Source organism: Malaclemys terrapin, chromosome 6 (genome assembly GCF_027887155.1).
Source record: "Malaclemys terrapin pileata isolate rMalTer1 chromosome 6, rMalTer1.hap1, whole genome shotgun sequence".
In the NCBI taxonomy this organism is placed as follows: domain Eukaryota; kingdom Metazoa; phylum Chordata; order Testudines; family Emydidae; genus Malaclemys; species Malaclemys terrapin.
Genome location: NC_071510.1, coordinates 97,529,979 through 97,556,418, shown reverse-complemented (window position 1 = coordinate 97,556,418; position 26,440 = coordinate 97,529,979). Strand labels below are relative to the sequence as shown.

Below are 26,440 nucleotides of genomic sequence, written 5' to 3'. Positions count from 1 at the left end.
TATTTCTGGTTTTCTAGCTAGCATACGTGCTTACCTGGTCTCATCACTATAGCATCTGAGTGCTTCCTAATCTTTACAGGTCTACCCCAGGGATCGGCAACCTTTGGCACGCGGGTCGCCAGGGTAAGCACCCTGGTGGGCCGGGCCGGTTTCTATACCCGCCGCGTCCGCAGGTTCGGCAGATCGTGGCTCCAGCAGACTGCGGTTTGCCGCTCCAGGCCATTGGGGGCAGTGGGAAGCAGCGCGGTCCAAGGGATGTGCCGAACCTGCGGACGCGGCAGGTAAACAAACCGGCCCGGCTAGCCAGGGTGCTTACTCTGGCGAACCGCGTGCCAAAGGTTGTCGATTCCTGGTCTACCCTGTGCGGAAGGGAAGTACAAGCATAGGGAACTTCGGCAGAGAAGTCTGTAGTGCAGCAGCATTTGAACCCAAGTCCCAGAGTAGTGCTGTTATCACTGGATTATCTTTAATGGCAGTGAGTAGCTGGAAGACAGATTTGCAGCCTGGCCGTGGTGGGTTTTGAACTATTTCGCTCTCTGCTGCTTGAATTTCCTGTCTTCTTCCTTGTTACATTTGCTGATTTCGCTGACATCTTTTTTTGCCAGCAGGAATCCAGGCACTTTCCTTCATCCCTCATTGAGGGGTTTTGTTATGTTTTTAAATATGGCAAACCGGATAAAAAATGTGCACAGCTAGAAAATAAACTGAAGGGTTGTCCAGTCAGCACTGTGTTCCCTAGCAGCTGTCACTTTTTGTTTTAGTCATGGCAAAGAAGGTTAGTGGCTGAATTGCCACTGAATTGAGAATAGCAAAGAGTCTTATCAGTTTCAGAACTATATTCAACTCCAACAGTAGCAACTGGCTGCTGTAACACTGGGACTTCATTTTGGTCTTATTCTTCTGCTTGCCTAGTCTGTGGCATTACCAGCACAGAGACTGACAGGGTTCCTTCAGAGAAGGAAAGAAATAAAAGATTAGATTCGCTCCTGCTGGCTCAGGGAGGTATTTTCACCTAGTGGGGTCTTGCAGGGATTGGTTCTTGATCCTACGCTATTTATCAATGACTTGGAAGAAAACAAAATCATCAAGTTTGCAGATGACCCCAAAATGGGGGGATTGGTAAATAATGAAGAGGACTGGTCACTGATACAGGATGCACTTAGTAAGCTGGGTGTAATCAAACAACATGTGATTCAAGACAGTCAAATGTAAAGCTGTACAACTAGAAACAAAGAATATAGGCCATACATACAGCATGGTGGGAGGCAGAGTCACTGAAAAAGATTTGGGGGCCATAGTGGATAAAGAGATAAACATGAGCTCCCAGTGCGACACTGTAACCAAAATTATTAATGTCATTGTTGGATGCCTAACCAGGGGAATCTTGAATAGGGGTAGAGAGATTATTTGTTACAGGTGTGACCGCTGCTGGAATACTGTCTCATTCTGGTGGCCACAATTCAAGGAGGTTGATAAATTGGAGAGGGGTCACAGAACAGCCCATGAGCATGATTAAAGAATTAGAAAACAAGTGTTATAGTGATAGCCTCAAGCAGGGATGTTCCTAGGGGCCCCCCTTAACATTTTTTTATACAGGTGAAATCTGGTTACAGTGAACATCAAGGGCAGCTGCTGGCCACAGGTTAAATATTGATAGCACCCAGTTGTATAATTATAATTTTGTTATATTATATTGTAGTTCTTTTTTATATTTATAATGAAGTTCATATAATTAAAAAAAAAAACGTAACTGATCACAATCAGTGTTGCAACGCTTACATTCGGACATCTACCTTCCTGGACTTCCTTGCAGCAGACTCACTTCCCGCTACCCTTGGTGGATTTAAAAAAAATGTAATTATACATTCACAACACTGAGAGCCCACGTCTCGGGAACTGGAGGGCCTATATGTGCCCAGTGCTGCGGGACCCCAGAAGCCTCCAGCATGGAGGAGGGGCTCTAAGATCTGTTTTCTCTGGGGGCTGGGAGTGGGAGGGGAGGCAGAAAAGCAGATGGATGGAGGACTCCAGTCCTGGTGGGTGGTGGAGAGAGCAGAGTTGTGGGATCCCAGGTCCTTGTACTGCAGGGCGGGGGACCCCAAGGCTGGAGAGCTGAAAGGCAAGGAGGACCCTGAGGCAGGGGTTGATAAGGGCTGGCCCTGGCCTGGAGGTGGCATTGGAGGACCCCACTCAGTGCTGGGAGAGGGGAGAAAGGGCAGTGGAAGGGGGAGGTGTGGGGCACTGGGGGGACACCAGTGCTGGGTGATGGGCGAGGGATGATGGAGACTACTGGCTGGCACTCACCTGTGCTGGGGCGAGGGGGCCCCCTGTGCTGGTGGAGTGTCCCACTGGAAAAGGTCAGCCTGGGTCAGCTTGCTCTGGCACTAGTGGTTGGGGGTGCACTAGGACCCTGCAGTGGCAGGCAATGCTGGGAGCTGGCAGAGCAGAGTGGGCTGGCGCTGGGTCACTTGCTACTGCAGAGACTGAGCCCGAGCCCAGAGGGGCTCAGGCAAGAAATAAATGGCCGGGCCGGTGAGTGTGGGGCTCAGGCCTGATCCCTGCTGCCGCCACCACCAAGCCCCCCACGAGCCCTCCCAGGCTGCCTTGCCCTTCCCCCGTGTCCCTCTTAACTGTGGGGCCACCCCAAAGAGTGAGGCCCGGGGCGGTTTCCCCGGTCTGCCTTATGGACGGGACCTCTCTGGCCTCAAGAAACAGTCTATTTAGTTTAACAAAGAGAAGGTTAAGGGGTGACTTGATTACAATTTTTAAGTACCTACCTGAGGAACAAATATTTGATAATTGGTTCTTCAATCTAGCACAAAAAGGTGTAACACAAGCCAAGGCTGGAGGCTGAAGCTAGACAAATTCAGATGGGAAATAAGGCATCCATTTTTTAACAGTAAGGGTAATTAACCATTGGAACAATTTACCAAGAGTTGCGATGATTCTACATTACTGGCAAGTTTTAAATTAAGATTGGCTTGTTCCCTACATACTATGCTCTAGACATTATTTTGGGGACGCTCCATGGCCTGTGTTATACAGGCGGTCAGACTAGCTGATCACAATGGTCCTGTCTAGCCTTGAAATCTATGAATTTCTTCCTTAGTGAAGTTAGCATTGGTTTTTCATCAGTACTTTAACAACCACTATGATACTATCCATTTAGACAAAGAGTTGTCTGGTGAATATTTAACTAGAGGAACTCTCAATTTATAGCTCCACTAAGGAAACTCAAAGTGTTCTCAGATCTTTTTAAGATGAGCCCTTTCTTTCTCTGGATCCATTCCTAATTCCACTGAAGTCAGTGGCAATTTCAACTATTTTCAATGGAATCAAGAACAAGCCCTATCTTTTGAAGTGTTTAGCACCTTACTGGATTAGATCTTTTATGGAATGTAGTCTTTGATGGGATAACCTCTCTGTTTAATTGACCCCCCTAATTTACTTCTTATATGGTCCTGGAAATGTACGAATCTAATTCTTATTGCATTCATTTGTATCTTAAAATGTGTTGTTACTGATGGCACTTACTATGTACAATAAACTTTATTTGCAAAAGAAAGTCGAGGACAGGATCTAGGCAGAATCAACCCATGCTTTTATTTCCATTGCATATAAAAATTTCATATGAAGGTATTGATGTACAGTACTACTCCATAGGCTGTAAGAGAGGCTAAGAAACCATTGAAAGACTAATCATTTGCAATGTTCACACAAGTTGCCAGTCTAAAGACATACCCAAAGGAAAAATCAAACTAAAACAATAACAAAAATTGTTCAGGATTTCTGTTATTATAGTGTCCCTTTTATACTGTTTAAAACAAAAGCAATCAAATTCCTTTGGGCCAGGGCTGCTAAAATCTACAGTTTGTGTCAAAAAGGAGGCTCTGTTTTTCCTTGAAAAAGAATCTCTCCTTTCACTGAACAGTCGCATGTTACAAGGGCTGGGCATCAATGGAATGGAAAAGAAATATCTATCTTACACTAGCAACTTAATTGCTATCAGGAGTCCTAACTGGCCTACAGCAACTGTGGTGTTTAAGTGGCAAGGGATGCTTAGGAGAGTCCAATTCTGCAAAACTAATACTAGTGTTATTTAAAGGGTTACAGTCATCCTTTACACCTAGTGCATCTACACTATGCACATGTGTACAAAAGCCTTAGGTACATCTACAAAAGAGGAAAGCTTTGGCTGCTTGTAACACTAATATTAATGTTGGAAACATTTCCAAGATTTCAAGTTGTCTTTTGCCCTACTCTATGGATTATGGTTATACAGTGGTGTACTGTACTTCCTGTACATCTAAATAAGGAAGGAACATGAAGGACAGTTGTCAAAATAATAATGCACATGAATTCTGATTAATTCATTTTCCTATGTGCCTAAGAGCCAAATGAGTTATTACAACTGTCCCATGTGTATAGCACATTTGTGCAGTGCTGTTTCAAATGATTGTGTTAACTTCAAAAAGGGAACAACAGGTAATGGCTGAAGTAATCCCTGATTATAGTCTTCAAAAGTGGAAAGAAAACCATCAGGTAGACAATGCAATTACACTACTGTAGGTATAGAAAAGCTTGACTTTCAAATGGGGCCATGAATGAAAACAGGTTGTAGTATTGTACATACTAGCTTGTGCCAGTGACCCAATCAATTAACTACTAAAAATATTGTAGGAATGCCCAGCCCTAGCCCCATAACTACCTTACTTTCAAATGCAGCAAAACAGAAGAAAATATTGTTCAAAGTTAAGGCACAGCCCTGGGACCAAAGACCTGCAGCTTTTTTATTTATATATCTTTATGTATTTTATAGTTTTTCTCAAATCTTCCATAAACAAGCTCTAAGGTGACATAGAATATATTACAGGAGAAAAAATGTACAAGGAGTATGTATACATAATATTCATTCTCTCACCAAGAGTTTCCAAATATAGCAACACCAACCTGTCAAGGATGATGTTATAATAAGAACGGATAATTTACAATTAACATTACAGTATGTACATTACAATAAATACATGGTTGTAAACAGAGACAAACAAGACTGTATTACAGGTAAGGTCATTTGGTGAGAAAAATGCATGGCACAAAATAAAATAAATAATGCATTTTAAAAGAATTGTCAAAGCTTTCTGTAAAATCCATTTCATTCAAGTTTTTTTTTAAAACCTTTGAATGCAATTTGTTCTACCTGTATTCACTCATAATTTTTAACAATAATGCAAAAAAACCCAATTAAAAATAACAAACACAGCATTACTGACTACAGTAACTTGCAAGCTAAAGTGTACTCTTATAAGCAAATGCAGGTTTTTCTTTTTTTTCCATTCAGTACCCAAGGCATTGCACTTTCTTATGGCAAAAATATTTAGAAACATGTAAAGCCACTTGTAAATTGTATTATTTTTAAAGCAGTGTGCAATGCTAAAGCACACTTCGGCAAAGAAAAAAAAAGATTGTACAGTGCATTAGATCCCTGGCTCTAAGACATCAGATCTTTTTCTACTATTTGATTGTCCATGTGTATGGGTGTATATTTCACAATATGGTGGCATTTTCTTTAAGCCTGTTTGTTTTCAATTAGTGCAGATGTAAAACCCTTTCAGGTCCATATTGATTTTTGGAATTTATATTGCTTTTTTTTTTTTCATGTTTAAGATTCCAGGCACTCTTGGGGATTGAAAGGATTTTTAGATGGGAGTGGGGACTCAGGGGGAGATGGTGAGGGAAAGAAATGAGCCTGAAGCTCCTTTCAGCATGGCAAAATCTCTCCATTCACTTTCCCCCTTTGGTATCTTCTCAGATAAAGCCCTTTCGGGGCTAAAGGCAGGTAAACCTACAACCTGGAGATAGAAAAATGCAAAATGCACTAAAAGATAAACTATTATCCAAAAGTTTTTAAATGGGTTTGTATCCTAGATCTCTGAAATTGGTATACCCCTTATTCGTTTCCTATACATTCACTGGTTCAACTGAACTCAAGCAAAGGAAATAAGTGCCATTTCCATTTGATCTTGTCAAAAAGTCACGTATGCCTTGTCATTTGATCAGAATTTGTGACAGAAGGAATCTATTTGTTTTCCTAGGCAACTATTCCCAATCTTACTCATCAAAATTAGTCTTAATAAAGAGTCAACCATAGGAGATAAATTCCTTCCCACTACACATGACCTATCAGTAGAAATGCATAATGACAAGCATGACTCTATAAAACCTCTTTTTCCTTCCAAGTTACTGAAGGCTTAGGTACTGACCAGATTTAAAAGTAGGATCCTTTCAGCACAACTTGGACATAGGAAGAGAAACATTTTGAAATTCTGAAGTAATGTGGGGGGAAATCCAAACCTTTCCAAGCATTACTGACTTGTTTTTTTTTTTTTTTTTTTAAAAAACCTTATGATCTGGCTCTTCATGCAAGGAAAAGGAGTTCTGAAAAATATGCTAAAGGTTATTTTTTAAAGACACATACACGTACTTCTGAGGTGAGCATGTGCTCCAGCTAAACAGAAATTACTGCCCAAACTGCTGACACAAAATAAGTTTTAAGGGAGACAAAATAGGAAAGATTCTACTCTTTTGCCACAGCAAATAGGTTGTTCTTATTTAGTGAACTTCAGTTCTCAGCCTCAGAGTGATATTCTAATGGAACTAATTGTATTAAGCAAAGAGAAGTGTTATGTTTATATAAAAAGATGGTTCATCACTTTTTCATACTGGGCCCACTCCTGCAATTCCTGACTTGAGTGGTCCCATTGGTTTCAGTGGGACTACCTGTGGGAGTAAGAGTGGAGTTGCAGGGTCAGCTCCACTGTGAGGACAAAAGTAGACTTCTGTTGTTTGTCTGAAAAAATTATAATAAAAAGAAACATAAAATGAATTCCATCCTACTAAAAGGGTTTCCTGCAACATAAACAAAAATATTTCATGGAAGTCATTGGTATATAAAACAATGGATTTTTACAGCTCAAATCAATGCTATAAAAATCTAACGTGCAAAACTAAAATAAAAGAAAATCTATAACTAGATAACTAGAAGTATTATCCAGTGTTGCACAGATTTGTACTGAAAACTTGCAAGTTACTCTTTGGAAAAAATAACCAGCGGCAGATGAAGTTCTGAAGGTGTTTTTTTCTTTAAATATAATACCTCAATACATTTAATAATAAAAGTAAGCTCTACAAAAGATCTGTTTTACATATAATACAAAATGCAGAGGTCAGTGTAACCCACTTGGTGACACTTTCTTTATTTTTTTTCAGTCATGTATTAGGAAGACTTGAAATTAGAAAATTATGCAATTTCCACAGCTCATCTTCCTACAGGTAACAGATTCATGTTGTGTCCCATTATTCATGTGCATTTGTTTTCCATTAGGAACCTCAGTTCATTCTCTGGCTGTTTTCTTAAAACTCTGATGATGAATGTTACTCAATGCCTTGCTTGTAAAATAAAAACAAAACACCCAATGCACACCAGCCTTTTGCTGGTAGGCTGTATTCCTCTGAATTCCTCTGAAACCACTTTAGAGACCTGATTTTGTCAATCAAATCTGCCAAATGGAGATCTTATTAAGATGCTGTTCATGGATGTTTTCCCCTTTGCTCTCTGATGCCATGGAGGTGAAATTGTGGTTACAATATTCCTGAGTGCCAAACTGAGTGAGTAAGGTCAGTTTTGATCAACAAACGTCCTGGCAGGTGACAGTGAGGTGTGACCATGGTTGTGGCATGTGATATGCACTTTGGAAACCATTTTCTGATTAAAAAAAAAAGAGAGAGAGAGAGAGACAGAGAGAAAGAAACTGAGTCTTCACACTGTTACGTGTCAGGAGAATGATCTTCCTCTAGTACGCAAGGTTCTGGGTGGCTCTCCTCCCCTTCCACTTCTTCGCCTACTTGCTCATCAAGAGGAATTTCAGTGGATTCTGAGTCCTGGGTGCAAAGAGTCTTGGAGTCACTGAAGCTGGTGTCTTCTTCCACTTGACTTCCACTGTCCTTTTCAGTGTCTGATTCACCATCTTCCTCCAACGTTAGTTCAAACTGGAATTTTTCAGTTTGGCCCTGCCGACCCTCTTCCTGGTCATCAGGTGCAGGAGAAGGACTCTGAGGGATTGTGCTCTGGTACCATTCACGATTGTCCTCCAGGGTATCCAAGATATCCTGGGCATCAGGGTGAACAAGATCTGCCCATGTCTCCCAGAGAGGATGAACAATGTAGTCTATAAACCCCACCTGTTCCAAGTAATGTCACAATACAAAATTAGGATGAGTACCTTATTCCCAAGAAAAAATGCACATATAGGTTATAAAACAAAAGAGAAATAATAGAGGCTCCTGATGTTCATTCCTTCCCAGAAGAACACAGTACAATGTCTGAGCATACTATTGTCAGAAACAGGCGTGCTGGATACCCTATCTTTAAGAAGGCTGAAAAGAAGCCATGCTATTCTATGTGGAAAATGGGCTTTTGTAGCATTCTCAACAGATTGCAGTGCTCCAGGCTGAATCCGTAGCTTTTTATTTTGTATTAATGGGAGATGGATATTGGAAAGGGTTTATTTTTAAATCTAATTCCCAACAACTTATTCTTATCTCTTGAGCTGAACAGCTGTTTTACATATGATTATGCTATTAAAGGGAAGCTTAATGAAAAGATGTATCGTATTCCTCCTTATAGCACGTCCCACATTACAGAACAGTGCCATGCTGGAGCTCTCTGGCCCACACACAGCTATTTTTAATGGTAGGAAATCTCAACTCCTCTTAAAAGCTGAATTAATTAATGTGGAAAAATTCAACAACATACATCCAGAAACCCATGCAAATAAAACAAATCAAGTGACTAAGATCCAAGTTTATCAATTAGAATGTATTGGCATGTTATCTCATTACTTATTCAAATGGATTACCTGTGATTTCTCTACAGATGCATTGTGCTTATCACACATGGGACTTATCTCCATGCCCCTCTCTCTTTCCCGGTCTCCCTGACGAAAGAACTCTTCCATTATTCTGTCGGTCCACTGGCGGTAGAGCTGGAGTGGCTTGGTTGGATTGCTTAGATCTGCACAGTGTACCATATTCTGTAAAACCTAAAATGGACAAATATATATTATCTACTGAGCACCGCCTGTGTTATTAACACTAGAGACGAAAGGCTCTTTTTTCCATTTACACATTTGGTGGCTGTGAAACAGAATCTTGAAAATACAGGTAGCGCAGCATTTATTCTGTACAGCAAAAGCTGGATGTGCCTATGTGTGTTTTTCACATTTCCATTAATAGCCACAAATTATCTCACTTCTACAGCTTCTGTCTATATTAAGAGGTAGAAAATGTTTAAGTGCAAGGCTGATCAGGTTCAAAGATGCTTAGAGGTTAGGCCATAGCAAATTAAACCCAGAAAAAGTAGTTTCCTAGCTCAAAGCTCAACCAAAGAACTGGTCAATGCCCAACAGAATGTGATATTGAATGGAAATATGGCCCTTCCGGCTAATGAACACATTTGAAAGGAAAGAGAGAGTGTAATGAGGTGAGAATGGGGACAGAATTAAATGAGATGAACACCCACATAGGACTGGGGAGACAAACCTAGTAAATGAAAGCTAGTGACTATTTTTCAGCATGGATAATCTTACCTGAATTCTGTCTGAATAGTTATCAAGAAGTAGAACTCCAGAACTTGTCACTTTCTTGGTTTCAACCATAGTTTTCAAATCAGCCAACAGATTCATATGTTTAGACATGTCTGTTGCAAGCACCTTGAAGGCGAACACAAAGCATTAGTAACTAAAATGATTGAATGACAGCCACCAAATCATGAAGAGATACAGGTTTATGTTATTGTTTTTTTGGCGGGAGGTATGGGGGGAACCATGATCCACACATATGACTATATAATTTTTTTCCTAACTAGGGTTCCCCATGCCGTAAAGGCTGTTGGTTGTGCCAGCCTTTAGTTTTAACTCAAAAGAAACCCAACATACATGCTTTATACCTAATGCAATTTTCACTGCATTGCCTGCATTATGTGCCTGAGTGTATATAATGTACCAGAAATCTATCTAAGGTTTCTTTTATTAATGGAATCTGAATGCATTAGAAGTGGGAAATTCAAGCTGTAACTCACAATGTCAATGACCATTTTCCTCAGTGATTGTCTTTGTTTTTTGGTCAGATTCTGGAAAATGTCACAATTCTCCTCCTGTAGCAACTTGAAACCCACAGCTAAATGATGGTTCTCCAATACCGATGAGTCATTGTACATCAAGGCAAGTTCAGAGTCTGCAAGACAGTCACGAGGCAGAATGTTAACAAAGCTTGTGTTTCCCTCCAGGTTATTTTTTGATTTTTCAGATTCCCAAGACAGCTGAAAAGCACATATTACTCTAATATTTACAACAGTCCTTCTCTTCATCCCTGCAGGCTGCAGGTCAAACTAACCCCTTCATAGATTTACCATTTGGAATCTCATGAGATGGTAACGCAGAAAAGTGAGTTCATAATATTTTTAACAGGATTTAGAGATACACTTTTGTTCCTTCTATTTTTTAACTATCTGTATTGGCTTGCACAGGAAACAAGCTTTGTGTAACCCAGAGACTATCGGAACTGATGAAGTAAACTTAAAACCCCAGAAAACCCTAACAAACTGAGGCAAAGTATGGGGAACAAGCATAAAGAATCAGATCAGTACTTTCAGAACCCATCCCACATGTGCAGCACTCACACCTTCTAACACAATATTATTAAAGTTAACTTGCATCTGCCTACAGCTCAGAGCCAGAAAAACAAAGCTAAGGATTTGCCCTGGTTTAAGCATGTAGCAAACAGCTTAATTTTCAATGTATGCACTTCAACAATCTCAGGCACTCTGAGGAGTAAAGGGGTCATTAGTATATGAAACAGCATGTTTTGGGAGGAGGGTGACAGGATAATACCAGCGGTGCTTCTCAATATTCTCTTGGGGGAACCATATAGTTTGAAAGCCCTAAGCAGTGACCTGGCCCAATAACTGAATTGCATGCAACTCACTAGTAGTGACAGGATGCTTCTTTTTCAAATGTGAGTATTCTTAACTCGGTCTATACAGCAGTGAAAATAAAGGGGCTCATGTACCCTCTTAGCACATCCAGGAACAACTTGTACTTAGATATACGCAAAAGTCTGCATGCATCTACTTAGGCCAACTAACCAGCCTACTTTGAAAATGAAGAGCATATTTTATTCCATTTACGCAGGAGCACAGCTGGATTATATACACACAACCATTTACATGCCTTTGAGTATATGGCCTATAACGATTGCATTATTGAAAAAGAATACTTTGTATGCAATCACACTTGTCATTTATTGACATTAATTTCTGTTTATTACAGTTTCTGTATCCTAAATCTAGCTGTGCCTCAGTCTATTCTACTCTTTCTCCTCGTTATCTTCTTTTGTAGACACTATAGTCTAAAATCCCTTCAGCTCAATGGGGTTGCACATGAAGGCTCTTGTGTTCAGATTTCAGGAGCCTCATTATGTATTCTCCTGCTGTCTCACTCTCCTGTACTGAACACGTGAATCTTGTGATTCAGGAAATCCTTCCTCTACCTTTCTTTGCCTTGAAGGCAGAAAAGCCATAATAGCAGAGAAGAAAGAGACCTTGTTTGTCAACCAACAGCCCTTTCATCTTTCACAGAAAATTCTGTAAGCGTGTTTATTTGCTATTTTTCCAAGAAGGAAGGTGGAAAATTGTAGAAAAATCAGCCTTTTCTGGAGGCCAAGGCTGTAAGGAGTGCTCAACACTACTGTTACTCAGAAAGGTTGAGGCCCTGTGGGTGGTTTGATTTTGTTAACATTTGTAATTGCTGTGGAAGAAGGGGAAAGTACCCACATGTTATTCGATATAACAATCTTGTTAGCGGCTCCCGGTATGTTTGTGAGAAAAGATTGAAGAAAACTGTATGGCTTTATATAGTTGCTTTCCCTCAGGGGTTACGATTGAGGGGGAGCACCTTAATTCCCACAGCTACAAAGGACCTTTGCCAAAGAGGCTGGTCAGGGGGTGCAGAGAGTCTGTCTCTCCTCTCAGTGCCCTAGCCACATCCCTCCTGGTCAGTGGCAGACATCTTGGGTGCCAGAAATCAGTATATATACTCTTAGATGAACTGTTCCTCTGTTTGGGGAAGTGTCTTTGTCCCCAAAGATGGCGATGTATTTTCTACTGTTTTTCTCTAATCCTTTTAAAGTCTGAGTCCCCACTGAATTTAATACTTGTAAAAAGAGCTCCAGTGAGAGCGTTTTTGGAGACTGGCATTTTCTGTTTATCCACAGAGTAAATAAAACACACATAGTGACAGTACAGACTTCTCTATGGTGCCATGGCAATGCACCTCCAACCTAACTGGTAGGGAACACTATCCTGGGGGGAGAGACAGTGTTGTGCAGTCTCCGTTGCCCTGAAATCCTTGGCCTCTCTTTAGCCTGCCAACAAGAGTGCCAATTAGTGCCAAATGTAATGTGGAAGCTTGTCCAGCAGTGACTGGACTAAAATGATTGTCTCATTTCTTATAAGTCACTGAATAACTACATGAATAGTTGGTCTGGATTTGAACGGTTTACCCAGAAGTAATCTAAATTCTTCTCATTCTATAGCAGTTCCATGCCCTCATAATAGTGTGTTATCATTGAATGTACCCATGAAATGGTTTATTTACATCTTGGGAGATTTAATATTAAGTGCTTTTTTGCACACTAAGCCTGGTTCAATCTGTTCCTATGTTGCGCTGTTGAAGTGCACTTGCTATCAATATAGCTTTGAAACTCTGGTGACATCTCCAATCCTCCTCCTTGTGGTTGAGTCACCAATTTGCATTTCACTATAGGGTAGCCTGCAGGCCATTAAAGCACATAAAAATAAACTCAAATAATGTTCAGGGTCTGATTTGAACCTATAACAGCAAAAAAGTCAAAGCTGGAACACTCTCCCACAGACTGCTGGGTCATGGCATTGTAGAAGTGGTGCAACAGAGTCAGTCAATGCAGAAATTCCCTACATTATCTACTAACATGTATGTAGATAGGTTAAAGATGCACCCACAGACATGATTACATTTTCTTGATTTTTCCCCCCTTGCTTTCTCAGACCCTCAATGTAATTTCAACCTTGATATTTCTGGTGAGCTACTGGAAAAGGAAATTCAGTTGGGATGGCAAAAGCAATAATATTGTATAAAGTAACTTACATTGATCCAGACTGTGCTACCGGATGCATGTTGTATAATATCTTACTCCACAAATAGTCCCATTCAAATCAATGGGGTTACACATGGAGTTAGGGGCTATTCAATAGAGATATCACGATCTAGCCCTTAAAAAATTAGAAGTCATGCTCATATTTGGTAGAAAGGTAGGAGGATTCTCGTAATGCCGCAGTACAGACCAGAGCAATGCAGAATATGTCACTGGTACACTGGACTTCACATTCAGAGGTGGTGTTAGGCTGCTCCACCTCTCCCTGCTTCTTTGTTCATATAGGGGGCTATCACTAGAGGCTGGGGAGCCTCAGAAATAGGGGGAGAGGCTTTACCACAGCCTAAGGGACTTTGCAGGCAGGAGGCAGCCATGTATGCCATGAATACGCAGAAGCTAGGAAATTATCACAGGTATCTACAGAGAGGAATGGGTCCTGCACATGCTATTTTGCAAAGAGCCCACAAACCTAGGGCTGACCCTACTCATATTAACCGTTTTCTTTCTTTTTTTCATTTCTTTATATTTTATTTCCATTAATCTTCTATTCTGCTCTTACCCATTTTTTTCTTATTTAATGGAAACCTTACATAACTTCCACTTTATTTCAGGAGAAGAATTACCATTCTGCCCCTAGTGGGTGACAGTGCTAAAGTTCAGCCACCTAGTAACTCCTGCCCCCTTTGAGTATTTAGTGCAATGGGAAGATTATGTCTAGGGTTAAATTACTTGCAAAATGACTATCAGATTAAAATACAAACATGTGTGTATTCTAAGAAAAGGTAAGAGAAGGGTATGAAGTGGAAAAGCTTGTGCTTCTCATTTTCTATGCACATATCTTACAGGATACCAAGTAGAAACTGTAAATATTACAAAAAAACAAACAAACAAACCCTCACTTACTTGTGTTGATAAGAAATTGGTTTGAAACCCCAGGGTGATCAACATCATGTATTGCACTGGCAAAAATTGCTGCAAGAATCTCCAGATCAGTGAACACTGCCTGAAAAACCATACAATAGAAACAACAATTACTAACCAAGGAAACTGCCTTTTCAGTAAAAGGATAATGCACTGATTTTTTTTCTCCTTCAAAATTCATATTTCAAAAAATAAAACAAAAACAACAAACAAAGAAAAACATCTTTCAACATAGTTTAAATATAACAGGAACTTCAAAAAGTTATTTAAATATAATCCACACAAAGTTTTGGAAAATAGTCCTTGACATATACAAGACATTTCAAATTTGGGTATCGACAGACACTTACATAAAAGTGCCTGTTTTTTAGATGTCTTGAGCACTGAAAGCACCACTGAATTCAACAGAACCAGACAATTGTGGGTTTTTCAGCACCTCTCCATAAATAAGGTCATTTGTATTTAGATCACTAAATATAAATAGGTGCCTAAATCTTAGCACCTACCCAAGTCTGAAAATTTTGGCCTAACTAATTATTATACACTGTGGTGTTACCCCAGGTAGTATATTTCTGTTGCATTAAGCATTCTTATATTACATTATCAACATATAATATGTATTGGTTATGTTAAAAAGGAGCATGCCTCCTAAATTATATTAAGAGAGAATGGTTATGATTTATTACAGTATATTTGTAAGCTGCAAGGTATACATCCTACAATGTACTGATTCTCCTTTTAGAAGCCATTATGAAAATAAACTAGTCAATAACAGTATCTAGGGGGATATTAGTATTTTACTGGCTCAAACACTGTGCTGAACACAGACTCTGAAGGATAGCTGACTCAACAGATCAAGTAATGCTACTGACAATCAGTTTGGCTGCCCACTGGAGCGAGTCGTAATGCAGCTCCATTTATGAACAGAAGCTGAACCTCCTGCCTGCCATGAGGGAAATCTCCAAGAGGACTGATTCCTTTAGGAGCCAACAGACCTCTCAGAGATCTCTAGAGCTCTCCCTGTTCATCCACTTCAAGGGGAAGGCGAGGGAGGGAGGAGGCATTCAGCACCAAAGAGCCAGAGGGCTAAAATGGAAACCTGGTCTAAGTGGATGCAAATCCTTTTGAATGACTGGAGTTTCAAAGTAAGATGTAAGTTAGGCTTAATCACAGTCTTAATAATAAAAGAGGAGAGAGATTCCAACATTTCTCTAGCTTCCTTTCACCTCAGAGACTTAAGCTCTCTTTTAAACAGCTCATATAAAGAGGATTCATTTAAAAAAGTCTGGATTTCAAGTTTTTTTTTAACAAAATAAGACAACCCATTAAAGATCTAATATGGGTTTAACACTGCCTGAGTACTGAATATTACATTGAAGCGAATGTTAGAGAAATTCAGTTTAGAGAAGCAGAAAAATATAAATGTAGCCTTGTGGACAGAAAATGTATCAGTGAAAAAAACAAAAACACCCTATTATATTACTTAGTGAAACACATCCTGTCATCGCCTTTTCTGTATAATTCCCATTGGTTTCAATGAGAACTCCACATGGGAAATGACAGGACATGACCTGTAGTTAAAAGTAGGTGGTGAAAACAGGTTACCACATTACCAACAGAATGTGGTTGATTTAGCACTAGTCACTGGACAAAACCAAGTAAATAAACTTGAGTCCTCACTAAATTCGCTGAGAAGACAAAGTCTCATGAAACTATATTACAAGAAACACACCGTCTTACAGACACTGGGATGATTTACATTTAGCTTAGAAGAGTTTTTGATATTTTGCATGTGTGTGTTTCCCTTTTCCCTCTTCCATGGATATGTGGATTTACCTCCAAAGCTGGGGTTGATAGCAGTACGTGGGTAGACTGAACGACATCTGCAGCATGTATGTTGTTGTGATATGCCACATCTGCATGGTAATGGTCCTCTAGGGTCATCAAGTAAGTTATTAAAGTGTCTACTGGAATTTTAAATGTTTTTAACAAATCCCGTTCCTGGAGGAAGGAAGAGGAAAACAATTAAGTTTATAAGAAACATAACAATTGCTGAATAAAGAGCACTAGTGCTGCTTCCATCTTTCCTACCTGGAAAATAGTATTCATGACGACTGTCAGAGGTCGGTTTCCAGATAGTTCTGCTATTTTGAAAACATGCAGGCCCCATTTGTTCACATCTTCTAGTTCCTAGAATGAAATTAAGCAAAAGAAACTCTTAAATCAAATACTTAATTTTCCAATTATTTTTTGTTTGAAATAGCTTCAACAGCAGAGTCATGAAGATTCAAGCTAACACATTGATTGAACCATTGTGAAAATAATATACTAAACCCTCTGACAGTGCTCAAATTAAAGTTTGCTTTTTATTTTGCTGATGATTTATGCATAAGAACCTTAATAATACACATACAAAGCTGGTTTATTTTACATTATGTACTTCTCAGATAGAAAAAAATCCCCACTATGCTCCTGTTGGAACAGAAGTTTACTATACACTCACATCATTTTTTCAGTGTTCCTGATTTATACTTGCCTAAGTGAGATCAGAATCTGACTTAGCCCTTGAAATCAAAGGGTGTGGAAAGAGTATCGGATAACACACTGACGTATGTTTGACAACCTCAAAACTTCATTAAACTGCATGGTAAGTTTCTAAGGTCTTGGTAGAGAACAGGTTAAATCTTCCTTACCTTGGCAAGAACATCTTCTTGTTCGGTTTTAACACCGAATTTGGGGATACTGGAATTAGTTAAACTAGAGCTGTGCATCAGTTTTTTCACTCCACTGATCTGGGACATAGGCCTCTTCTTTTTCTCTTTCTCTTTCTGTGTTGGAGAAGGGATTTCCACTTCATGTTGTTTGTCTTTGAAGAAAGGGAGAAAAAAAATAACTGAAGGGCATTTTCCATACTTACTAAAATTATATATTTTTTGTTGATCTTAGGGGTTAAGACTGTTTTTGTGTTCACTATAACCCTTCCATTATCATTCTGTCTTTTTAAAGCTAAACGTGGAGACTAATAATGATCAGAAATTAAAAACAACAAAAACTGAATAAGAAACGAAGTTCAACTGTATGAATCACTGCACTACTCCAAAGGTTGTTTCATTATTTCTGAATAGACTTTGAGGGTAGTTTATGGCTGCATCATCCCCCCTCACCCAACAATGTATAGGGAGGTAATCCTTTCCATAAAAAGAAAGTAGTAGACCTGGCCAGAAACTGGAATTGCATTCCATGGGACATTCCAAAATAATAATAATAAAAAAGTTCAGAATCAGAATGAAAAAATGAATTTAGGTATTTCCTTTAGAATGCAAACTCCAAAATTTCGTTTCAAACTTCTGGAAACAGCAGGCAGGGAGTCAGGCCTCCCAGGGTTTCTGAACTGCCAGAGTCTGAAAGTCCTGGTAGCTCCCACTCCGAGGCAGTCAGTGTGGCAGGCTGCCCTGGAGCCAGGTATTCTGGAAAGGCGGTTGCAAGCACTAGCAGGCTGCCAAGGAGCTAGCAGGGCAAGCTGGCAGGAAACCAAGCAGGAAGGACCAACCAAAATCTGTCTGGTTTCTGTTAAAATTTCATTATAACCAATGTGTTCTCAAAGAACATTTCTGCAGGAATACAAAATTTCAACAAACTGGCATTTTCTGAGAGAAAAAACATCCTATTCCAGAAAATTTCTGACCAGCTCTAGAAGTTATATAACATAAATACAAAAAATAGCTTGAGCTGATTATGGCAAAAAGAGCATTGATAGATTGTACTCTTAAATACTGGCTTCAGGCTAAAACATTACCATCTCTCATCCTTATGTGCACAGCCCAAGAAAATTACAATATTTTTCAAGCCCTTATCAAAATACTGATTGTTTTTTCTTTGGTTCACACTTTAGTTTTGGAAATGTCTGTTGTCTGAAGTGTTGTTATATTCTGAAGGATGACTTTGTAAAAATAACATTGTGAAGAATCATATTTCTTCTGTTTCTAACTGTGGGAAATTACTTACTTAACTTATGATGCAATAGATTTTATTTCTTAAAAAAGTGCCACACATGGAAGTTCAAACTGGGATCTGAAAATCAAGCTGTTCTTTCTGGTGCTTACATCATTACCAGTAATAAAGATATCTGTAATCAGGACTTAACTTGCAAGTTTGCTCATGGCCTGTGAAGTACAAAAGAGTGAAGTTTGTTGTTCTCGGATGAATTACTCTATTGCGTTAACCAAAGTGCAAACTTGTTTTTGTCAGATATGAAGATGTGACTTGAAGATGCAAAGGAAGGAGATGTGTCAAGTAAGAAGGTGCCATTTTTACAGTCACTTTTCTGACAATGACCACACTTCAAATGTGCAGAAACACTTCCAAAAGGAAAGCTCAAAGATCCAGATACATAGGGCCTGCTTCTCATTTACAGATGGTTACTTTATGTTGATCTGGCAGTGTAAAGTTTAAAGGGGTTTAAAGTTAGGGTAAATTACACTTAGATACACTTTAAGGCCCCCTTTACACTTCCAGACTAGTGAAAAGTGACCTTCATGTAAATGAGAATAAGTTCCAAAGGGTACACTGCAATAGAAGACCTGTGGCACGGCTTCAGCGGTCCCAGGTCAGCTTACTCAGGCTTGCAGGATGTGGGTTGCAGGGCTATAAAACTGCAGAGATATTTGGGCTGGAGCCTGGGTTTTGAGACTCTATGAGGGAGTGGGTCTCAGAGCCCAGGCTCCAGCCAAGCCCAAACATCTACACAACCAGGGGCGGCTCCAGGCACCAAGCGTGTGCCTGGGGCGGCAAACTGCGGGGGGCAGCCTGCCGGTTGCCCTGAGGGCAGCAGTCAGGCTGCCTTTGGTGGCATGCCTGCGGGAGGTCCGCTGGTCCCTTGGTTTCGGCAGCAATTCAATGGCAGTTACGCCAAAGGCGCGGGACCAAAGGACCGCCCGCAGGCATGCCACCGAATCCACGTTACCAGTGGACCTCCCGCAGGCATGCCGCCAAAGGCTGCCTCACTGCCGTACTTGGGGCGGCAAAATACATAGAGCTGCCCCTGTACACTACTATTGTTAGCCCCTCAGCTCGAGACCCGAGAGCCTGAATCAGCTGACCCTGGCTCTGAGACTCAGTGCCATGGGATTTTTATTGCAGTGTAGACATACCCTTTGAGTCTGGATTTCATTCCATGCAAGTCATTTGGAAAAGGTTCTCCTGAACTGTTTTTATCTTGTTTCAAGCAGATGGAAAGCAACAAAGTCTGGAAGAGTTAAATATTAAATGTATTTTTTCCCATATGTACAAATTTAATTAAGTAGTCTCTGAACTTCCTCCCCCACATTTAAAAAGCCCTTTCTTTTGTGCTATGAAACAATGGAATATTCTTGAATGTTAAAGGTTTTGAAGTTAGCCTGAGTGGCCTGCAAGGTGGCCTGCAATGGAGAGAAAAAAGCGGTTTTGCCCTTTTTGCTTCCTTATGATATATAAAAGGAGGCATGAAAATATTTTAAAAAGCATTTTTATTTTTTTCTAACCTTAGAAATAAGAGGGCTAGCAAGTCCCGATCTTTCCTGTTTTTGATGGAGGACTGGTGAACTGAAGAATATGCTCTTTCACCCCTCCACTGAAGAGACAGCGTGTGTGCATGTGAAATCTATTGCAATAGAGGGCTTTTCTCCTAATTTTTAAACAAAACAAATAACCCGCCCAAAAACCAAACCAAATGAACAAAACACAACAACTAAGCAAAGAGTTTTAAACAGTTTGATTTAAAATGTTTCCTTCTCAATTTCTCAAGCTTATCTTTTGTGATGTAATACCACCATGTGTTCTCCAGTCCTTCAAGGAGTCCTCCAGCAAAACCAGGAAAGTCAAGGACTGATATTTCTAACATAAAAATTATCAGGGAAAATAATTAAAAATACACTTCTAAACAAGCCAACAAGCCTTTTGACCTTCTATATGTGTACATATATATCCTAAAAATAAAAAAAGTACAAACATCTTTTCCCCTCCTGTGCTGGTCATCTTTAATGGACAGAGTGAAACTGCATAGGGAATGCAGTGGCATTTCTGGATTACTGTGTTTGCTCCTTCAGTTTTTATTGTCTATCTTTCAGGAGTTTGCAACCACTGGAAAATGCAGAGAATTCCGAACAAATCACAGCAAAGAGAATGTAAAAATGTCACCAAGTTTTTAGCCTGCAGCATAATTCCCTCTCCCCATCCCACTCTCTGACTAATTAGAAAAGCAGGGGAGGAGGAGAGTTCTTGACTGGTGAAAAGAGACAACAGATGAAGAGCAGTGACTCGTGTGCATACCTTGATGTTTATGGTTTCGGTCATATGCACAAAGTTTAGATCCATCAACGGGGAGGATTATAAACTGAGTTGTCAGATTAATTCAAGTGAAAGAAAGTGTCTGTCTGAAAGATTTGAGATCTGCCATGGAATTCCATGGGATTTCCTCATGTTTTGTTAAATATGGGCAGCTAATGCTATTAGTACTGATCACCTTTTGTATGTTTAAAATAAGATAATTTCCCATATTGATATGGTTTTTACAGCAGATTATTTTATACTGGTTGCTAGGTTCCATTACATTATCTGTCTAGAAGAGAACTGGTTAATCACACTGTTTATGTATGAATATACACTGTAGGAGCCTTGATTCTCTACCAAGAGAATATATATATATATATATTTAAGGCATTTGTCGCTGATTAGGAGTGCAGCGCCTATATTTCAAAGCAAAACTGTAAAACCCTATCTTTCTCACTAAATGTTCCTAGCTTTCAAATGTTAGTAGGTCTTTAAAATGTACAGCAGATGGGTTGAGTATTAAAGAAATAAGGGGGAAAATGCAGAATTTGGTTAACAAGACATAAATTCATTTAAATGTTCTGTAAGAACATTTTCCTTCCACACATTGTTGTTCTGAATCTATATATTTATATGCATGTTCTTCTTATAATATATTTAAGGAGAGTTCTGTAACTGAGATAGTCGTGTTGCAAACCCTTACATTTTCATTTCTTTTATTTATTAATATATTGTTTTTTATTTGCATGCCAACCACAGAAAGACAATATTAATTCTCAGTAGATTCTAAGTGTTTGTCTCTCCAGAGCTTATTCTGCTTGAAAGATGCAGGTCACATGTGAAAGGCTGACAGCTGCATTTTTTATTCCTGTCAAAATGACTCTTAATTTTTCACGTGAAAACATGCAAAGATGCTGATAGCTCAGTCTTTTCAGTCAGAGGATGTGAGAGGCACTTTCTAAGTGGGTCATCTCCTCAGGCAGCCTTATCCTGAACTTCTAAATATTCCTGAAACTGTACAATAGAGTTTCACTTCTCACACAAGCAGGTAAACTTTACTGTGCAGGTGAATCTGGGCATTCTACTAAAACAGTGAATAAATTAAATGGACACCATTTTAACCAATTAATTGAGGGTATTGTAGACTTGGATAAAATTTGTTTAAACACACACACATATTCACGCTATATTTTAACATATATTTTAATGCCTTTTAATCCTAATCTCGACATACCCATGTGTCCCTACCTATATTCACAATCTTAAATAGGCTAAGTGTGTGCGTGTCTTCAAGCCATGTTTAAATTAGCATGTTCTATATCTATCTTCAATATACACAAATATAGAATATTGTTTTTATTTATTTAAAAATAGCAATACATCTTTTTTCTTTACAAAATCACACAGGTGGGACTTGAGAGGACTGTTCCATTATTATCTTCATACCTGCTAATACAATGTCATGGTTACCAAGCCCTCCCCACCACAAGTTCCTTGGCTGAAGTTATTCTCCTAGCAGAAATCTGTTCAGATGTTGACTCAGTCATCTTTATCACCCGCTCTATCCGCAGATGGGGAATGCCAATGCACCACAACCATGTGCTGAGAGATTCAATGAGATTATTTTTAGCTGTGTACTTTCATCAGATCAAGATGCCTTTATAGTATAACCATATAACTTCTGTACTGGGCAAAATTAGAACTGGGTGCAAGGATTAAATCTTTAAATCTATCAAACAATTCACTATACTAATCCCTCCTCAATTATGTTGGTAATAGGCAAGATTATTTCATGTTAACTATAACAGTTCATGGGAATACATAGGAATACGTCTTTAACCAGAACACTTTGCTACAGTACTCAACAACTTTCTGAGCAAAACAGCAACACAAAATGTATATATGCAACAATTTATGCAGAGAGCTAATTTTATCAATTTATAATTATCTCTCTGTCCAAATACTAAACAATGTAGTTTATGAAATGCATAACTACTAAAAAGACAAATCACTCCCATAATATATTCTTACCTAAGAATGTGTTTGATATATATTCTGAGACCTGATTGCCCGATCGGCTCATTTCAGATAAGTGGGTCAACTCCCTGTTGAGCATTCTTTTAAACTGGGGGGAAAAAAAAAAAAGCATGTTAATTGTTAAGAAACAGTTAACTTACAATTTTCTCATGCTATTGATTTATAATAAATAAATACATTATATTCAGAAGATACAGTAAACTGAGAGATGAATTGTGAAAATAACAACACAAAATAATATTGCTTTACTTCGGAACTTCTCCATAGTTAGAAGACAGAATTTAAAGATAGATATTCCCCAAAGATTCGGTGTCAGAGACATTGGGACCGTGTGAGCTATTGAAAACTCTAACTGCAAGCATGTGCACACATGAATATAACTACTATTTCTGCTATTTCAATCTTCTGAATTTTAAATTTGGAGAGAAATAACTAAGTTATATTCTATGTATACACAGAGGAACACTCTTTAGTTGTGCTAAGGAATGGGAAACCATCACTTTTGAACGACTCTGTACTATAGCTCTCCTTATCATACACATACACTCACTCTTTCCATATGGTTTGTTGCCATACATTTTGCAATTTTCTCAAGTATTTTTTTTTTAAATAACTCAGAAGCTCAAATATCTTTGTAGGAAGGATCAAACATGTCAGTATCTCTTCTTTACTCTAAACCCATAACAAAAGCTATCCATTTGGAAGTGGTTTTTGTTTTATTTTCTTTTGAAACAAAGGAAAATAGGAATTGCCCACTGGATCAGGTCAATGATGAAAGTCCAATATCATGTCTCTGACAGGGAGTAGTAGCAGAGGCTTCAGAGAAATAACTTGCTTACAGATGAAGTTTCCTTCTTACTGCCCCCAGCAGCTAATGGTTCACATATATATGTATCCTATTTATGTACCTGGATATTCTCGTTATCCATATAAATGTGTAATCCTTTCTTGAATCCTACTAAACTCTTGGCCTTGAGGATATCTTGTGGCAGTCAGTTCCACAGGTTAATTACACATTGTAAAAAAAAGCTTTACATTTGTTGCCTTTGAATGTAATTGAACATCTCCTTATCCTTTGTATTATGAGGAACAGTAAATAGTATTCAGCAATTCAAGTTACTTATTCCAATATACATTAACATGAATTTGTCAGCACTGAATTTCATCAGTCATTGTGCTACCCTTTCACCTAGTTTTGTAAGGTTTCTCTGAAACATCTCACAATATTTTCTAGTCTTGAATAACTCAAATAATTTGTATCAATTAGTTGCAAATATTTCCTATCTCACTGTTCTTCACCTCCTTTTCCATATCATCATCATATTAAATATGGCCCCAGAACATGTCCCTAAGACACCCCACACATTATGCCATGTTGAAAATTGATAATTAATCCTATTCTTTTTCTGTCATTTAGCTGGAAAAGCAGGCTGAAAAAATTAGCTCCCCGCATTATGTCACTGAAGCCCTTTCTTCCAGGATGCCTTGTACAGTGAATATTATTAAATATTTTTGAATTGTATTTGTATGTCATTGACATTATGATGTTTATTTTTAAGCCACTTGATTTTTGGAGCCCAATTCATGATTTTTTGATGTTTAAACATAGCAACATTGTAGCTCTGAATTAGGTTTTAAAAGCCAGTGATTTCTTATGTTGTTGTGTGTTGCCATGTAGTTCGTAAAATCCATAACTCTGCATATGTAATATGTTTCTAATTTTTAGAAGTGTGTAATAGTATGCTCCAGTGTAGTATATCCAAGATCAAAATTGAGCATTTTTTGGCTTATGACAGAGAGAGAATTCAGATTTCATAGAGAGAGCTTCCTGGGCTGATCATATGTCCAGATGGAAGCAAAGATGGTAGAGATAGTAAATGCAGTGGTTCCTGAGTTAGAGTTACTATGGTGCGGTGTGTGGTTTGTTGCATGGATTGGTTCCTGAGTTAGAGTTACTATGGTGCGGTGTGTGGTTGTTAGTAACTCTAACTCAGGAACCAATCCATGCAACAATTTTTACACCTGCAACACCATCACCTAACCAGATCAGCCACAACATCACCGGTTCATTCACCTGCACATCCACCAATGTAATATACGCCATCATGTGCCAGGATTAAACAAAGATTGTGAATGGCTAGCCAACTACAAAAGCAGTTTCTCCTCCCTTGGTTTTCACACCTCAGCTGCTAGAAGAGGGCATCATCCTCCCTGATTGAACTGACCTCGTTATCTCCAGACTGATTCTGGCCTGCATATTTATACTTGCCTCTGGAAATTTCCACCACATGCGTCTGACGAAGTGGGTATTCACCCACGAAAGCTTATGCTCCAATACGTCTGTTAGTCTATAAGGTGCCACAGGACTCTTTGTTGCTTAATTCCAGTTACCACTGACAACAGGTCCTTTCCTTCCTTGATGTATACACCTAGACAATTCTGTCTTTCATTTTTGTAGATGTAGCACAGCATTAATGGTAGTCTTTATCACCTAGGAAAGACTGTCCTGGAATTTCTGCTGACCATGAGAACTGCTTAAAAAGTCTACACTCTCTTTAATTTCACAGTAACCGGCCTGATGCAGATCCTTGGTCTCTCATCTGCCCATCATATGCACAGGTCATTTTAAACAATATAATCTAATATAGACTGCCACACAGTATGAAATTGTACAAATATATTGGTCAATGCTTTCTACTTTCCTGCTATTCGATAATAGGGATACTAATATTAAAATAAGGCTCCTACCAACTCCAAACCTCCACAAAACAAACAAAAAGGTCACTAACACAATATTTGGAGTAAAATCCAGGATCTCACCCTTCGCCTTCAACCAGATTAGAAGTATAAATCCCAAATCTATTCTTCAGTTTATCTCCCATACTTAAGGTGTACAACCAACAATGCTTTTGATATGATTTGCTAACTTCATTTTAAAAACATCTGGACAGTGTTTAACATTGATTTTCTTTTTTAATTAAATATGACAAAGCTAGATGACTTTATCAGCACTAAGATGTATGTTCTGTTGAAGTCCTTTATAAAGTTAGTCTTTGAAATAACATATGCTGCCAGTGAAAGAGAGCAATGATGCTGCTGTTATTAGGCAGACAACACTCAGGAACATACAGATGTTCATGTGTTTGAGTTTCTAATGGAGGATTGGGTTAGTGATGAAACAGTCCAGATTTTTTGTTGTTGTTGTGATCATATGCTAGTTTACTGTAGTTGTTTATTATTTGATACTCTTTAATTCAGAAATTCTCACATGCAGTATTCTGTTCTTTCAAGAAACAATAAATCAAATAATAAAATAATAATAATAATAATAATAGTCATAACAATTTGGGCCATGTTCTCTCCTGCTGGTTTCACTGGGCTCTCATTGACTTCTACTGGGGCCAAGAGTGCACTTCAAAAGGCAAGCAGAATATGTTGCCCTGCAGCATCAACTCACAGCATGTTTGTTCATCCATGCATTGTCGTTTTAGAATGAAACTGTGCGTGGCACTCACATGGCCCACTGCAAGATCTTAGCTTAAATCACACAGGTTCTTGCCACAGCTGTGGGTCAGCAGAGTATACATTTCCCAGCCTGCAAGTAAAAGCCTCCCTAAGTGTATGAAACTTGGTTAAAATGTCTATACCCTGATGATTTGTAAGTTACAGAAATAGTAATATTGATCAGCTAAAAAGTGCTTTTACATTTCCAGACACTGCACATTCATGATCAAAGAAATAAAATTGCTTGTTTGAGAAAACTCTAGGGTTTCAAAATGGCATAAATAAAAGCCAGCCAAAATTTGGAATAATTATTGTTAATTATTAATTTTAGATAATGTTAAAATGATTAAAAAGTTGTATTTTGAAAAAACCTAAACCAACTACTGCACAATTTAAAATAATTTTTAAATTCATAATATGCAAAATC

General features: G+C 38.8%; 1 protein-coding gene across 9 annotated transcripts in view; it reads right to left on the bottom strand.

Moving 5' to 3' along the window:
* Positions 1–3,580: 3,580 nt before the first annotated feature.
* PDE4D (phosphodiesterase 4D) overlaps positions 3,581–26,440 on the bottom strand; it is a 1,107,352-nt gene continuing 1,084,492 nt past the window's right edge. For 8 of the 9 annotated variants that reach the window (XM_054031502.1, XM_054031504.1, XM_054031503.1 and 5 more), the window contains 9 exons: positions 22,504–22,597; positions 16,860–17,032; positions 16,258–16,356; positions 16,003–16,167; positions 14,149–14,248; positions 10,136–10,290; positions 9,645–9,767; positions 8,916–9,098; positions 3,581–8,238 (listed from right to left, as the gene is read on the bottom strand). In XM_054031502.1, coding sequence (XP_053887477.1) covers positions 7,825–8,238; positions 8,916–9,098; positions 9,645–9,767; positions 10,136–10,290; positions 14,149–14,248; positions 16,003–16,167; positions 16,258–16,356; positions 16,860–17,032; positions 22,504–22,597 — 1,506 coding nt within the window. In that variant the 3' untranslated portion in view covers positions 3,581–7,824. Of the gene's footprint in view, positions 8,239–8,915; positions 9,099–9,644; positions 9,768–10,135; positions 10,291–14,148; positions 14,249–16,002; positions 16,168–16,257; positions 16,357–16,859; positions 17,033–22,503; positions 22,598–26,440 lie in introns of those variants that run through there. The other variant, XM_054031511.1, reaches the window with a different exon arrangement.